The sequence below is a fragment of the Atractosteus spatula genome, chromosome 6, assembly GCF_055471065.1.
Source record: "Atractosteus spatula isolate fAtrSpa1 chromosome 6, fAtrSpa1.hap1, whole genome shotgun sequence".
NCBI classification, from domain to species: domain Eukaryota; kingdom Metazoa; phylum Chordata; class Actinopteri; order Semionotiformes; family Lepisosteidae; genus Atractosteus; species Atractosteus spatula.
The window spans coordinates 39,668,896-39,685,459 of record NC_142711.1 but is presented as its reverse complement, the minus strand read 5'-3'; the positions used below and the strand labels follow the sequence as shown (position 1 = coordinate 39,685,459).

Sequence of the window (16,564 nt, the reverse complement as noted above, 5' to 3'; positions counted from 1 at the left end):
GTCACTCCACTTTGTTTATAAGTACTGATGAACGGCAAGAGTTTGCAAAGAAATTGAGTGACAATTATTGAAACTGGTAGGAAAAAAATTAACTTTCAGGTTTTAAGTCCATGCTTTCTATTTTTTTAAGACAAAAGAGATCTGTACACGTGGAAAATCCAGGAAAATACGAACATAAAGACACATTCTTCAAATGTAAATACAGGTGAATTATAAAAGCACAGAGCATTATGCACGTTTGACACTGAATAGAAATGCTGAGGCCAGCGCTGGGTCTCTGTTGCTCAGAAATGAAGTGTGCCCCGTGAAAAATGGAGGTCACAGCTTATCCTGTCTCACCCTATAAATTTTGCTTGGCTTTTAGCCTCATTCATGATGCAGCTCAGTCTGGATGCATTTATTCAAAAGCAACACATTACATAGACGCAAGAACTCGTCAATACTCACCTGTGGACCTGTATAATTTCATCCTCACCCTCAGTGAACTCAACACTGTTTAATAGTGAATTCAATCATTAGAACTAAAACTGCAGAAGTCGATGCCAAATTACAACCTAAATGAGTAATAAGTAAAACCTTTCTTTTAGGCAATGTACATTAGTTACACAGAATATGACCTGCATAATGAAGAATTTACTTGGACTGAAGTATTAAATGGTACTGAATGTTTTTAATATATTTATATGACTTTTTTCAAGAAAATGTCCACTAAGCTGAAGATGAACATACTTGCAGATGACACTTCCCCGTGATTTGCTGTAGCATGGCTTGATTTGCAGAGCACAGGCTACAGCCTTCCACATTTCTGGGCGACATTTCCGGATGTCCAAGACTGGGATGTTCATGAAGGGCATTTTGATGCTCCCTTCTTCCCAAAGTTTTATATCACTCATGGCTCCCTGGTCCGACTGAGCATTGCAGCTCCTGAAGAGCTCGGTAGGCCTTTAAAAAGCAGACAAAATGAAATCAGTGAAATCGAACTTACCTCTTAAATGTACGACTGGAGCCTTATGGTTCCACAACACCTCTGTAATGTTCTAAGTACTTTGAGAAAAAATGGCAGGATAGACCTCTAGTCACAGAGGCTGAACGATTGGAAATGGAATATTAAAAAGCTGTTTTTTGTGGGTCAGTAAACATAAATTCATATTATGCTTAAATCAACCCCATTTCCATAGGGCTTTTGCAGGATTTGACATTAGGTCATCAGCTTTTACCAGAGAGTTGTTTGGATCATTGCTTTTGCAACTGTCCAGGGCACCTGAGGAACTTCTGTCTCTTTTCTGTCTCAACAGTTCTCACCAGCTTTAGATAAATGGAGCACTATTCCTATAGGTCATCAGCCATGATCGTGGAGAGTTTACAGACACTTTAACACTCAAAAACAGAGCTTGTGAATTATTATAGGGTTAAGGGTTATGTTGAGAAAATAACGTTGTGATCTAGGATTCTGTTGGGCCTGGTCATACCGGGATGGGAGACCTCTAAAGAAAATGCAAGTATAAGTTGCTGCTGTAAGTATTGTTGATGAACCAATACGTTCCTCAACAATACTTCAGTCCAATTCAGAATTTCCAAAATAAAACCCCAGTATTGTGACCAGGAACACTGTGCTATAGGAGGTGCTTTGGATGAGATGTTAAACCAAGGTCTTGATCACTGAAGATCCCATGGCACTGTCTGTAAAAGTAGGGGTCTTAACACTGGTGTCCTGGCTTCCTTGCAGATCTAATGTTTTCCCTTACTTCAACTGGTGAAGCGATTTCTCACTTCTCCATCTGACCTGCTATGGACTGCTGGTATATAATTTCTGCTTGTCATCACCCAGAGAGATGGTGCATTTCAGAGGTGGATTTAGTTGGAGCCTTCACAATGTGAAGAGCTTTGCGATTCTTTGAGATGAAAGGCATTACATAAACATATGTTGATTCTCATAATTATTATTTATTTTAATTAGTGCATTTCTAAAGTCAATCTTGAAAATTATTAAGTGCTTCTCATCTTTTCAGATAAATAAATTGTTGAAATGGATTTCTGAAGGAATTTTACTTTTCCCCTTTTCTAGGTTATTCTTATTTGTAGGTGTTTCCAAGCTGCCATTTTATGTAAAAAGTTAACATCTTGGAATGCCCGAGTTCCCTCATACTTAGACAATGTTTTCTTAACTTGCTGGAGATGGGGTCAGGACACTGGGTTGGAGGAAGACTTCCCTTTGAATCCTGCAGTGTTATTGTTAATGCAATCTTTCAGAGGAATTTTGTTCAGAGGAAATTGAACTGAAACTTTCTGTAACCAAAACAGAAAGCCTGCCCCAGGAATGGCACTGCCAATATAAACAACATCCATAGGCCATATATGCAATATATGCAAACAAATTTTAGTCTTTAGTATATTTGTCTTTCCAGATTGTGCTGAGTGGAAGACTGACTGGTGAACTCCATTCACTCATAAAATGTTCAGCATTTATGTTTTGATTATACAGATTTACTTTCAATAACTGGAAGGGTATGAAGGCCTTTACAAAGCACTGTATGAACAAACAATCCTCAAACCATGCAAGTGGTAAATTAAGAACAATATAAATCATGCAATAATTTGATCATTTTAACGCATCGATCAATGTGATCTCGTGATGTGTTACTGCAGCTCTACTGACCAGACTCTGCTCTTTACATGCTCAACAATCTTCTTGCTACACATAACCAAAGAAAATCTCACTGCTGAGAAATTTCTCTTTGTATGACTTTGCCTCTCACCCCAACAATGTAGGCACAAGCAGGGATGCTAACATCATAAAGCAGCTGAGCACTCGCATAGTAAATAAATAAGGATCTTGTTTTAAGTCCTTAAAATATAAAGCAAGGAAATGAAAAAGTATTATTTTTATGGATACAAGGCAGAAGACATGATGGCTGCCCTGGATATTAACTACAGTCCAATAACATGATGTTACTGGTGCCAGACCTTGACAGTTTCTCAAAAACATAAATTCAGACACCTTTCACAACAGGATGGCAATGAATTCTATAGGTAATACGGAAATTAAAAATATTCCTTGATATATGTTTGGCTCTTCACACAACTGATTCCCATGCAAATTCATTTAACCCCCATGGAGTATCACCAGTGTTTATTTTGCTAAACTGTGTTTATTTGTCATTTTTCTTCCCTTAATTTTAACTGCTTCCGATTCAAAGCTATGTTTTACACTGAGTTCAAATGTATCAAGCTGTGGCATTTTTCATTCTGCTGCCAATTAACCATGTCTGAAGAGCAATATCAGAGGCTCTGAGTAGGGCTTTGTACAGTCCCTCTCCAAAAGCACCAGTCAACCAGGACCTCAATTTTCTCAGTGCTTTTAAAGATGACAGTACATTGTGTTCGACCATGACAGTTCAATTGTACTGTATACAGTCTGAGCACATTATAATTACTTATAGCCCCAGCATAATTTACTTTTAAAAATATTAGTTTCAACCGCATGTAAAATGCAAGATAACATAGTCTTAATTTATTTGTATGACCTAAATAAGCTGTTTCATTTTTCAGTTCTGGAATAAAAATTCACAATTTGAAAAGTCATATCTGTATAACTTTAAGAAGGAATTTCATACAGTATTTCAGTATTTTGTACAGTATTTCAATTTGTGATGAAAAGGGTACTGTTTCCTCCCTAGGCACAGACTCCACTGGATACACTGTAACTTGTCCATTAGAGTTTTGCTGGTTTGTGTCTATGTGTCTATGAAAAGGGTACTGTTTCCTCCCTAGGCACAGACTCCACTGGATACACTGTAACTTGTCCATTAGAGTTTTGCTGGTTTGTGTCTATGTTCCTTGCACATGGTAATTCTGAGTATGGCAGCTTTGTCCCATTACCACCTCCTGGCTGAGGAGTACATACAGAATTTCCCCTCAGGTCAATGTGGGGACTTAAACATTTCTTATACCGGTGGCCTGAATGAATTATTAAGGTGAGAGATCAATTTCTTTGTAACTGCTAACGGTGTCACCAATACAAACATGGGTCTGGCTGGAAAATTCTGAATTCCCTAAAAAACAAACCTAGCAAATAAACCTTCCCCTAATGCGAATATTTATCAAGTAGAAAGAATGTGAAGTGACATTCAGCAAAAAGAAATAGATAACTAAATCTATTTTAGTTATCTAACATTGTTCAGCAAAAAGATAAAAGAAATAGATAACTAAATCTGTTATTGTGAAAAACAAAGTTCCATGTACTCATAATGCACCTCTGGACCCCATTATTTGCCAAATATATGCACACTAAATACAATCTGCACAATAAGTTTTTGACTATCCTTCTGCAACTCCCCGAATTTTTAACAGAAACAAAATAAGCTATTTATAGTGGTATTCTGGATGACACATCTTCATCATTACCTCTAAGAAGTGCAGAAGCAGCATCACAGCACTGTCAGTATTATTATCGGAATACCTTCAATGCTATGTGTCCAAGTATTGATTTAAATATCAGGCTGTGATATTTTACTAGGGACACTTAAGAGAAACGTACCTGTTGTTGAAGTTTGTACAGTACGTCAGATCTTTACAGCCCAGCTGGCACGGCTCCCGAACATCAGCCAAGCAGTTCACCATTGCAGCCTCCATAGGGTTGTACTCACAGAACTGGTCAAACTCCTGCCAGCTCTGCGTGCTGCCCCAGTTGGTACTGACTGTGAAGCACAACTCCCTGGCAGAAACGCAATTTCAGCCCGTCAGGTTTAAAAAAGAAATGCACAGAACATAACACTATTTGTAGCATTATAGGAATATCATACTTCTTCAACTTCAATACTTAACCAATTTTTCTTTGTACTTTAATGATCATAAAACCTACACCCTATAAAGCCATTCAAGACAGTTTTACAAAGATCCTTCTATTTATAGAAACAGGTATTTGATGCAAGTAGGAGGTAATGTTTCACCACTCCTTCAAGCAGACAGCATAACGTAAATAACTGGCTTCAAACTGTTGCTATAATTTTGCCAAATGATCCTTTGGCCTAGAGTGAATTAAAACTTCAACCCACACACCTATCACTAATTACAAACTCATCGCTTGATGATGGCCTTGGGTTTGTCAGAGGTTTCTTTCGTCTGCCCAATGTAAAACCACCCACCAAGGGTCTGTAATTTGCAGTTGGCGGGTACGTTAACAGTTTTGATTTAATCCTGTTCCTTTTCTATTTCAAGTGTAAAAAATAAAGATTTTCCACTGACCTACAGATTGTGGTATTGGCTTTGTAACAGCAGTGCAGCTTTGCACTATCCAGCCCAGTAGATGGGGAAGTATCCACAGAAACACCATTGTTGCCAGATCCAGCATTTCCCAGAAAACACTGCCAGAGTGGATCCTGGGGCAAAGGCTGCTTATCACATTCCTTGATCAGCCCATCTATGATTTCATTTTCCGTCTTCATTGTCCTCAGAATTCTTTTGCAAGCAGTCTGGCAGTGAGCATCATCAGCTCTTTCACAGCAATACAAACCTGACAACCACAAGTTAAACAGAACCACTTTCAATTTCATATACTTTTAAATTCATTTCCTTTAAATTCTCTGTATAACACAAAAATGTCAGAAAATTCCACTGGTACAGTGCCACTACTTGATCACGCAAATGTTGAAAGAAACATGTTGTACACAGATTTAAGTTTAATCTGATCAATTTAGTTATTTTCAAAATTACAGCTAGTCAGAATTGTGATACAAACCAGCAGCAAATTCCGTGTCAAGCTTTTGCAAAGAACAGATGAGGAGCTGTTTGGATGCATACCCCAAAACTACAGCCAAAAAAAAGGGGAAATACCGCAAGAAAATGTTGATTTTGCTATGAAGGGTTTTTATTCTAAGGGATGGGTCAAATATTTAAAAATGAACATCAAAACAGTCAAATGATATATCACATGTGCCAGGATAATTAATACTTGCTTTATTTTGAATTCCCAACAAAAGAGAACAGAAGAGAGACACTTCCAGTCTGACTCACCATGTTAGTTTATACTCACTGTCAATAGGATTTTTAATTGGATAGGATTCTGTGTAGTTCTCAACACAGCTTATTAACTCTGGGCTGATGCTCTGGCAGTAATCTTCAACAGCCTTTATCTGGGAGAGAGTAGGTGGGGAGTCTGTCCGGAAAATTGCTTGACAATATTCTCTGCAGTTTGTGTGTCTTCCTGCATAACTGCAACACACCGAACCCACTTGGGGAAGAAGAAGACCTCAGTCAGAGACAAAGATATCTGCACTTTTCATGAGAAAAAATAAGGAGTTACAGACATGTGTAACTTACTGAACTGAATCATTCAATTGCATTGTTTCAAATAAAAGCTGTCTTCATACATTTGAGCATCACCATGCATATTACGAGATTAGCAGAGTTAATGCAGAGCTTAATTAGCAGTACGCAAATGTATGTTCACCTGGTTCACAAAAAAAACGAGACATAAGAAGAACAAACATGCATGTTACAGAGACTATTACAAAATATTGTCATTTGTTTTCAATTATTGAGACAATTTTAAAAACAATTTTCGAGAATCTGTTTGCGGATTGGAGCACTGGAACAAATTGAAGTCTTTTGGTTTGAAGGCCTTATTTCACATTCTGCAGTTTAGTTAAAAGGAAAAGATTTCTGTTATTCTCACAAAAAAATGTAGTAACTTACACTGTACATCTCAAGTACTAGTAAATCATATAACATCTATGTTAAGGTGCTAGCCTTATGTGTAAAGTCATGGGAAAATAGTTTTAAAGTTTTCATGGGCTAAGAATACAGAGTATACTTAGGATGAGGATGTACTGTAGGATTTTGTATAAAGAGTCTGTGCATGTTATTATGGCTTAGAAAAAGAAAATAAGCATTTAATTTATTCTTGAGATGTGGGACAAACTAATGCATTTTAGCTAAGCAGGGGTCTTGGCCTTTCTCCTGAGGCATGTAAACAAGGCTTATCAGCAAGGGTGGCACTCACTTCCTTCCTGTGTGAGACACTTGACCTCCTCCACTACGGAGGAAAAGAGGTATATCATAAATGTTAGAACATCGAATATATGCTGACCACAGGCCATGAGTATGAAGGCTACTGCAGCATACTGCTATAGATTCTTTGAGAATAAAGTAACTGACAATGCTTTTTGTGAGTGAAAGCTCAGAATTTGTATTCTTTCTAAATGGGGGCTTGAATATAAGTACAACAACACAAAATCCCTCCCTATCTTTTTATCAATAGTCCTCATTTCCTGATTTTCCATATTTCCTCATTTTTCTGTAGCTTCATTAACAGTAATAAAAAGCTACAGAATAATACTTGTTTCACATTTTGCTGCAAAATACGCAAATTAAAAACTATGGATCAAAATATATTTCTTTAGTCACTTTCTTAGCCTATAAACAATGGGGCGCCAATCTTGCAAGCGTATAAGATAATTTTTAGCTACTCTAAACTGTGATATTCCTTCTAATTACTATAACAAACTTTCCCATCTCTTTATTTGACCACTGGCAGGTTCTGGCTGATTCTGGGACTACATTTATATGTACTGACAGTCTGCAACATCAATATTAGAGCGCTAGACCCAAGATGGCAAAGCCAGGAAATCTCTGCTACTTAACTCTTGACTTTGACAGGGACTATAAATGATTTATTATGATTAATGTAACACAAACTCATTGCCTGGAGGAAGCACAGCTCCTGGAACTCTTTTACTGCTGACAGTTTTTGTTTCCCTCTCCTCCACACCCAAACATCCAGTGTACAATATTAATAACTGCTGTATAATAATGTAAGGAATTCAGTAGCTAATTGCTGAGAAGGACATTATACCAAATACAAGACTGATTGATTGATTGAAAACCTTATTGACGTTTTTCCAGAAATTTCCTGTGAGCAAATCACACATGGTGATGGGTTGGATGGGTAGGGATGCTGGGGTAACTCACACGCACCCTGTAAAGCTTTGTAGGAAATCATATTCTCTTCACTGTACAGCCTTCGAGCCAGAGAGCGTGCTGACACAGACATTAGTCACAAGAGCCCCACAAACCAGAAAACTGGGGCCGTTGGAATGTCGTGAACTTAGGTCTCCCCAGACAGCTCAGTTCCCTCCATTGCCAGCAACTCTTATTAGGCCTGTTCCCCTTCTAGGTCACAGGCTCCAGGCTGAGGGGCACTTCCAGCACTCGGACACATTCTGACAGCCCAGCTCTAATTACTGTTCACATGTTTTCCTCGTGTGTGAGCCAGTGTGAACATACATGTATGTATGATTTGATATTTTTATTTATTTTTGTAAGAAAAACCAGTACAAAAACCCCAACAAAACAAAGCACTTTGCTTTAGGAGAATGGATCACATACAGTACATATACTATACATAATACAGCAAAATATACACACTTCAACTGTATACAGAAAGAGATTATATATGTTATACACATTATATATGTTATACACATTACATTATATACTTATATAGTGTACAGACAAACATTAAAAATACTCACTTTCATTTCTGCTGATACAGCTGTAGAGCGCATTCTAAAAACAAAAGTGAAGTACCTGAATCAGTATGTTTGATACTAACACATTAATGGATGAATTATCCTTATAATAATGTGCTACAGGCAAATAATACTCTAGTTTATAACAGCAGGTATGTTAACACTCTAACTTTGCTCCTGTGCAGAAATTGTACACATGTACGTCACTACTAAGGATTAAATACAATTTATTTTGCACAAAGACCTGAGGTGAAGCAGCTTAATCCTGCACACACACAGGAAGGCAGGGACAATGACCAATTAGCTTATTCTCACAGTGTAAGATTCCCACAACAGTATAATATGGCAAGAACCTTTTCTACTGAACAGAAGACCCAGCTTTTGTATAGAGGGCAAAGTAATTTGACAAAGAGCTTTCCACATGTTTCTGTGTTTGAGTTTTGATTTTGTAAACAGAATAATCATTCAAAAAATGTTCCATAAACTTGTCCAGATCATTTTGCTAGAATTTATGGCTGTAAGAAATGCTAGCAATGTTCGTGATCACATCTTTCTGACGTTCACTCTATAAATAAAGAAATTATTGTTTAAATACCGATAAAGCGTTTTTCTCGTTTTTCCATTTCTCATTTTAACAAAGTCAAAAAGAAAGCAATACGATTAAATTTCCTAAATGCCTTCATTGCAACTGACTTTTCATTCCAACAAAATCAAGATGCTGAGAATAATAAATGAGACTAATTAGAACCAAAACATTCTGTGTTTCTGTATATTACTGAATACAAGATGGGCAATGGAATGAAAAGAAATCACTGGTTATGATGAGTCTCAATACGCCAACTAAAAAGTAGCGTACGAAACCAAAGTAACTGCAGAGGATGTGTTCAGAGATAAACCTGACCATCAAAAGAAAAAAAAGAATAATTGATTCCCTCTAGGCTTTTCTACAAAATTACACCATAAAAGTAGTGAAGTCAGAGCACAGCAATTAACACAAACAGCAAGCTTAGCCAGTAAAAAAAAGTTTGTTTTTTTATGGGACAGAGGGACACAACAAAGACTGACAGTAAAGGCAATCTGGGAAAAGACTCTCTCAGTCTGAACAAGCACAATAAATAAAAAGTTGACAGCAATGAACAATATGTCTTATTTTTTGGCAGATCACATTATTCAGTGAGACAGACAGGGGACTTGCCTTTTATCTCTTCATTACTCAGACAACAATTACAGAGCATAAGAATGATGCCTTTTTATTTTAGCCAATGCAAAAAAATATCTCCCTATACATCATAATAAAGTGCAGGAGTTCTATATTTAGGATGTTTCTGTAAAACCTACAACTGCATTTAAATACAAAAACATACCTATATCACAGTTATGCTTTTGCTGAGAAAACCATTTGTGAGGACCCATAAAAAATTCAGAAGTCATAAAGATGCATACCTCAAATCCTTTCTCACATTTTTTTCTAATGTCATTCTTGGATGATGCCTATGGGGGAAGAAGAAACGGTCTTTAAGTGTCTGAAGAGCCAAAATAACATAGATGATATGAGCCTTACTTAAGAAAAGGTCTGTGCTAAGGATAAGGTTGACTAGTTCAGAAGATGAAGAGGAATGATTCTCATAACCTGGAATGAAGTTTTCTAAACTTATACCCCGCAAATTTCTTACCAACTTGCACTCTTGCCGACAATCTGGGTCAATTGCTAGTTCACAGCACCCAAGGCCAACCCACCCTTCAGATTTCTTGGATGCACCTTTGAAATAAAGAAAAGTATTTTGGAAATGACAAGACTGACATGAGAGGCCAAGTGTTTACATTCAAAATATGCCACCGCCTCTTAGCTGCCTTTTAACAAAATTCTTCTTACAAGTGAGCTTGTTTAACTGGAGTAGAAACTGCTCCAGTTACATGTGCATTACCAATAATTAATTTCCCAACCGTGAGTTACTAATAATTCTGGACAAAACATGAAAATAAAAGTTGACTAAAAGATTTAATGACTCCACCAAAGTGACTTCAAAAATATGGATTGGTAATCTGCAGCAGAATAGCTTGCATCTCTTTGTCAAAGGAAATTATTCCAGCTCAGGCTTGAGACTCTATTCTCCATTCATGAATCCCACAAGGAGCTAGAGTTACCTCAGCATGAAGTTACCTGCTTCAGCACTCAGTCTAATTCCACTTCAGCTCTACATAGTAAATCTTTGCTCTAACCTTCAAACGATTCAATGTTTTAGCAAATCCGTGCATGTGATGCTTTTTAGTTCAAGAATTATTCTGGTTGCCCTGCTGTGTCAAAAAAAGAAATGCTTTGTAATGTGGTGATCAAAACGGATACAATATGTACTGTACTGTATGTTGTTCACCCAAGAGCAAGCTCTGTGAAGTTAACTCTGAAGCTTATGTTATTGCAAATAGTTTGACTTTATAAGGCTCTCTTTTAGAGCTTGTCAGTGAGATAAAAAAAAAACTCAGCATAGAACTGACCTTCCAGAGCATGCTTTTGAGAGAGCATGTTACATATATCAAGGCAGTTTGTATGACCTTTTGCAATGCTTTCTAAAGTTGTTGGAAAGAAGACTGACAAGTCAATATAAACACAAAAATGTTAATATATATTTTTACTCTGCAGGAAATACCAAAAAATAATTTTTCTTTAATTTGCAGATGTTATTCATTCCTTAATTTTTGTACTTCCTGTGGTGACCAGACATTTGCATGAGGAACTGAAGGTTTAGTTCCATTTTCGATAAGTTCTAATATTGGTTGTACAAAGAGAGAAGGTATATGGACCTTAAGACAACAAGCCACTTTGCAAACCCACCTCTAAGATGAAATTAAAAATGGTAATACGATTTACAAAAGATCTTACCAGGTAAGGTGGAATTGATGCAAACCCAAAGTTCATTCTGAAAGAAGAAAATTGGGAAGGCTGTATTTAAATTAGAGAAGAAATGCTTTATTTTTCTGGGGAAGGCTCATAAGGATCCTGATTTATCCTGGATCCTGGATAGACTGCTCACATTGTGGTAAAACAGTTCTATAAAGGCAATTGGCACATAGCTTGCCCATACGGAAATATCTGTACTGAAATGTAGAGCAAAAATGCCAACTGATTCATTATATCATCTAGATTTTTCATTAATATCATTAATTAATATAATATTAATATTAATGGCTGAGTTTAATCCTAATCTTCCCATACTCCTAGTTAGATCCACTGCTCAACCCAGGGTTACATTCCCCTCCCAAACTCAGTTGTGTTCCGTTGAAACACTGCTTAACTCTGAAGTCCAGTTACTTTTTGCAATAATTCTTTCACTGTTTTGAAAGTCATTTGCTGTTTGTGGTTGCTTAAGTTCTACAAGATGACAGAACCCACATAATAAAACTGAACACTAACAAAAACCATAACAAATGCTAAACAGAACAAACATTTGAGCAAAAGATTTGTGGCTAATAAAAATAATATGAAAAATTAAATAAAACAAACATTCTCAACTGGTTACTGAAGACAGAAAACACATATATGGATGAACAAAAAACCAAGCATAACAGGAACTGCATTAACCTTCAGAGCTATATTTTGAAAATTTTGTTTTTGTTGTGCTGTTTCAGATTAATTTAATAGTTTAGAGTAAATGTTTTGTCAGGAATTCTCCACTATAGACCATAATCAAGGAGTTCAAAGAAAAAATATATTTTACTAGAAGAATACGAACATCTAAGCTGGAAGAAACACTGGAAAAGCACAGCAGAGAGGGCAAAATAAAATGTTGCTCTCATTCAGTAGTAGTATAGACAAGTCTAGATCCTCATCAGTTTATCCTATTTGCTACAGTGTTAAGAGGATCAGAAATATGCAACTCTAGTCCATCACAGGGTTACCCCTATTAAAGCTGGAGATTCACCCTCTACAGGTAAAATATTACAATTTTTGTGACATGTGGACCCTGTGGACCTTGTGTTTTATACCTTTAGAACAGTGGCTTGAGAAACACTGAGCAAGTTTTTCCACTTGTATTAATAAATGTTTTAGTAATTGATTAAATGTTCTTGTAAAATAAAACTTACCATAGATTCTGGACAGTAGCTTGGTAACCGTTGTAGTAGATGTTTTAAACGGGATTCACTTTTTATGGTAGAAAGCTGTGAAGAGAGATAAATAGATCTGAAGACACTCCTGCCTACAGCAGCAATTCTACCTTACAGCGTGTATTTATCTTGCATATAATGAAGTGGAGAAATTAGAAAATGCTTTACCATCTGAATCAAGGTACAATTTTAAGCATGTCGGATTGTGCAAAAACAGAAGATTTAGGCCAGATACCAGTGTTAGGAGCTCTACTCTTCAAATAATTCTTTAACACCTACAAGAGTCACCAACACCACTTACAGCAGCAACCTGTATTTTCCTTGGAGGTCTCTGTGGCTGGCTGGTCATGACTGCCACTAGAGGCCGTCAAAGGCCTTCAGCACATGTAAATACCTGCACTGGTGTCAATTAGTATATTAACATCTCACATGGATGTTAATGAGTAAATGTTAAGAGTATAAAAAGGACTTGCACTGTGTTACTGGGGGTTGGGTTCGGGTTGGGAAGGCTGTCTCAAAGATTTTGCCATCTTTAAAAGCTCTGTCATACAGCTGCCTGGACTTTCCTTCTACAGTCCTCGTGGTTTTAATGTGTTCATACTCTTTATCAGAAATTTGTTAATGCACAGGAACATCTACAGTACATAAACATTTGATTACACCTCGTAGGAAGGTGGTAGGCTGAGACAAAATGGACTTCTGAGACCACACTCCTAGAAGACAGAAAGGACTGATTTGCCATCCTCAGTCACTTGAGCAAGCAGTAGAAGATAAACAGCTTAGTTATAATTTAAAGACCAAGAAGTGAAGCTTCCAGCGCTGCACAACTGCTATCAGGAGGCAGAGGGCAGATCTCCGGTAATGTGTGGCACCAATGGGATAAGGAGCCCAAATAAAAACAACTGAAGCATGACTTTTGGGGAAAAAAAAGTTTGAAAGAAACTTGTAGAGAGGAACTTTGCAAAAAGTCTAGTTAGAGAGTTACCAAAAAGTAGCGTTTGTGTGTATGTTATTCCTGTGACCAACATATAGATCCTGTTAAGGCACCATGTCTCAGGTATGTCATAATTTTACTGTGGTTAACACTGAAAAGACAAGTAGAGCTATCATTACAATATATATGACACTTAAGAAATTAGTTAATACATTTGCTTCAAAAAATGGTGCTAATACTAATGTAGTGCCCAACCGGTCGATCGAGGAGTGCTTGCCAGTCGATTGATCGCAAGAATGTTTGGCAAAAATAAATGGGCTATTTGACTATTTACTTTTTCCATAGGCTAAAAATTCATTCAGATCTGTGCATGGAATGTCATACATTTGACTGCCCTTGTGTGCCATTAACCCTTGTCGAATGGGTTGTAAGAGTCTCTTCCCTGAGTGCTGGCTGACATTGAAAAAAAGGCTACAGGAGCTCCATAAATAGTGTTGTGTGAGCTACCCAAGAACGTTCTCTTGGCTATTGCTGCACGAACTTTACAATCGCTACAGTGCATTGTGGAGCGAAACAGACTGGTCGTGACAAAATACGTTTGATCGCCTATTTGATAGTTGTAGTGTTTGAGCGAAAATGATGAAGCAAAGAGACCGAAAACTTACCGTTACCACAAGGAATGGGAGCATGATTTTTTTTTGTACTTTCTCATTCAAATCTGCAATGCTAGCGTGTATGCAAAAAAGGGAAATATAGAACAACATTTCAAAACTGCACACAAAATGTATGATGTGGACTTTCCCGCTAAAAGTGAGTTACAGAAAAGAAAACTGGAAAAATTAAAATCTCAACTAGCAGCAGTCGGTGTCCACTGTTCCTAAAATCTTCATGGCAGTGGCCAGGCAAAATCACAATATTCCAAACAACTAACAATTTTTGGCTTCCAACAAAATTACAGAGTTATAAGACAAACAGTTATGGTACTGCTATTTTTTAAAATATTCATGTAGAAAAATACTATCAACCTCAAAACTGTTAATCTCCAGGGCTGATTAATGTGTTGTGCAAATCCACTGGCAATGTTAGTGAAGAATGTCAATAAAAGCTGGCAAAGCAGCACAAATCTGAATGAAACACAAGCAGGGTTGGAACAGAACTCAAATACATATTAAATTTGAAAATACAAACCTTTGATGCCGTATTCTGTCACTAAGCCCTTTGAATCTTGTCATGTCTGACATTCATTTCAAGGGCTATTTAGTGTGTACAGAATAAGCTATACTGTAAGTCTCCATCATCCCTTTTTTAATAAGAAAAACACATTTTGTGCATCGTTCTTAAAAGCAGCTAAAATATACAGACTCCCGGTTTTTCAAAAAAAAATCCTGATCCTGATCCTGACCAGTATATTAGAAACACTTGTTGCACCCAGAAAAAAAGTTCTTACAAAGGGTAACAAATAAAAACACTAAGCTAAAATCAAATATAAACTTTCTGCAGACATCTACTAAGTATTAAATAGTATGCAAAACACAATGAAAAGTGTATTGTCACAAGGAGTGAATAAGAATATTATTTCAAAATTGTTTCCCCAATTTGCCTTTTTGAATGCTGAAACTGAAAATGTTTTTTTTTTCTTAAATTTGTTGAACCATCTTTATTTTGTTTTTTTAAATGTAATAATAAAAAATAATCATTTGTAAAAGGAGATTCTTAGTGTCCTTGGAAGGCAGAGAAAGAGGTCTGCACTGCATTATAAGTTGAGAGAGGCTTTGGCCATGAACGCTAATGATATAATCTGGAGAGCTGTTGTGCACTTCTACTGTCTCAAAGGCAGGGCTGCCAGACTTTCTATCGATCATTTCTTAATTGTTTTTTTTTTTTCAGCAGAGCAGGCAAGCACGCTCTCATCAAAGAGACAGCCTTCCATCTGGAGGACTTATAAAAACCCCTAAAGCACATCCAGCGCCTTTTTTTTCATAGCCCTGGCAGCAGTTCTGCAGCCGATAACAAGACTTGTATTATCTTTCACATTCTGCCTATATCTTTACTTCTGGCAGGTGCAATAAGAACAGGAAGCTGTGCAGCCAGTGTTCAGGGAACGGCAGACAGTTCTGAATGCCTCACTTTCATAGTTAGGGCAGCTCAGACCTCCACTACCAGTGGGGTCAATAGAGTTCTGTGGGTTCAGCACTTTATGCAGAAAATGGCCTTTCAGATATTTCTTTTATGTCTCAAATGAACAAGAGCAGGGAGGCACACAGACATGTATGAATGTCCTTGCACTGGATTCCTTTGTATACAATAAATCTCAAGAACAGTTTGCTTCTTATTGCAAGGAGAACCTTTTCATGAATGGCTCCACCTTTCTCATCTTGAAACTTCAAAAAGAAAACAGTTTTCTAATGCATTTGACTCAAAGATGATGGATTTTCCCTCCTGAAGCTAAAATTTAAATGTAAGTATTGTTGTTAGAATTTTAATGCTCAGATTAATGTGGACCTCAGGCCAAGCTTTTAATTTGTGAGAAATCAGGTCAGTGAAGATTTTAGGTCTGTTCACAAAAATAAATCCGCAAAAATGAAATGTTAATTTATCTGGTACTTTGCTTGTAGAATAAGACATTGAAATGTTTTTAAAAATGCTGAACTCTGTAAGACAAGACAAATCACTTTAACCCCACAACAGACTAATATCAGCTTTTTAAATGTCAAATGAAATGTGCATTAGACACATCAAATTTGTGTCTCTTCTGCTTCCAAACTTTCAACACAGATGATGGTTTTGGAAGGAACCATCAGGGCTGAGCTTATTCACATGTCTGAGTACAGCTTGAACTGATATTGTGAAAACTGTTCTTTGTTAAAATGGTTGAAACTGAACAACTTCACATTGTTTGAAGTCTTGGTCTGGACAGGAACATTATATGGAGAGAGGTTTCAATGAAGTTTTTTTAGACGGACCTCTAAAAAATGTAAAATAGCAGTCGTGTGATCTTGAA

The 16,564-nt window shown here is 36.9% G+C and overlaps 1 protein-coding gene across 1 annotated transcript in view; it reads right to left on the bottom strand.

The window, feature by feature from the left end:
• reck (reversion-inducing-cysteine-rich protein with kazal motifs) overlaps positions 1-16,564 on the bottom strand; it is a 73,945-nt gene that overhangs the window by 32,319 nt on the left and 25,062 nt on the right. The window contains exons 3-11 of the mRNA XM_088918714.1: positions 12,609-12,683; positions 11,407-11,443; positions 10,202-10,287; positions 9,972-10,019; positions 8,532-8,565; positions 6,032-6,229; positions 5,245-5,512; positions 4,538-4,714; positions 730-942 (exon numbers count right to left, since the gene is read on the bottom strand). Coding sequence (XP_088774840.1) covers positions 730-942; positions 4,538-4,714; positions 5,245-5,512; positions 6,032-6,229; positions 8,532-8,565; positions 9,972-10,019; positions 10,202-10,287; positions 11,407-11,443; positions 12,609-12,683 — 1,136 coding nt within the window. The remainder of the gene's footprint in view (positions 1-729; positions 943-4,537; positions 4,715-5,244; positions 5,513-6,031; positions 6,230-8,531; positions 8,566-9,971; positions 10,020-10,201; positions 10,288-11,406; positions 11,444-12,608; positions 12,684-16,564) is intronic.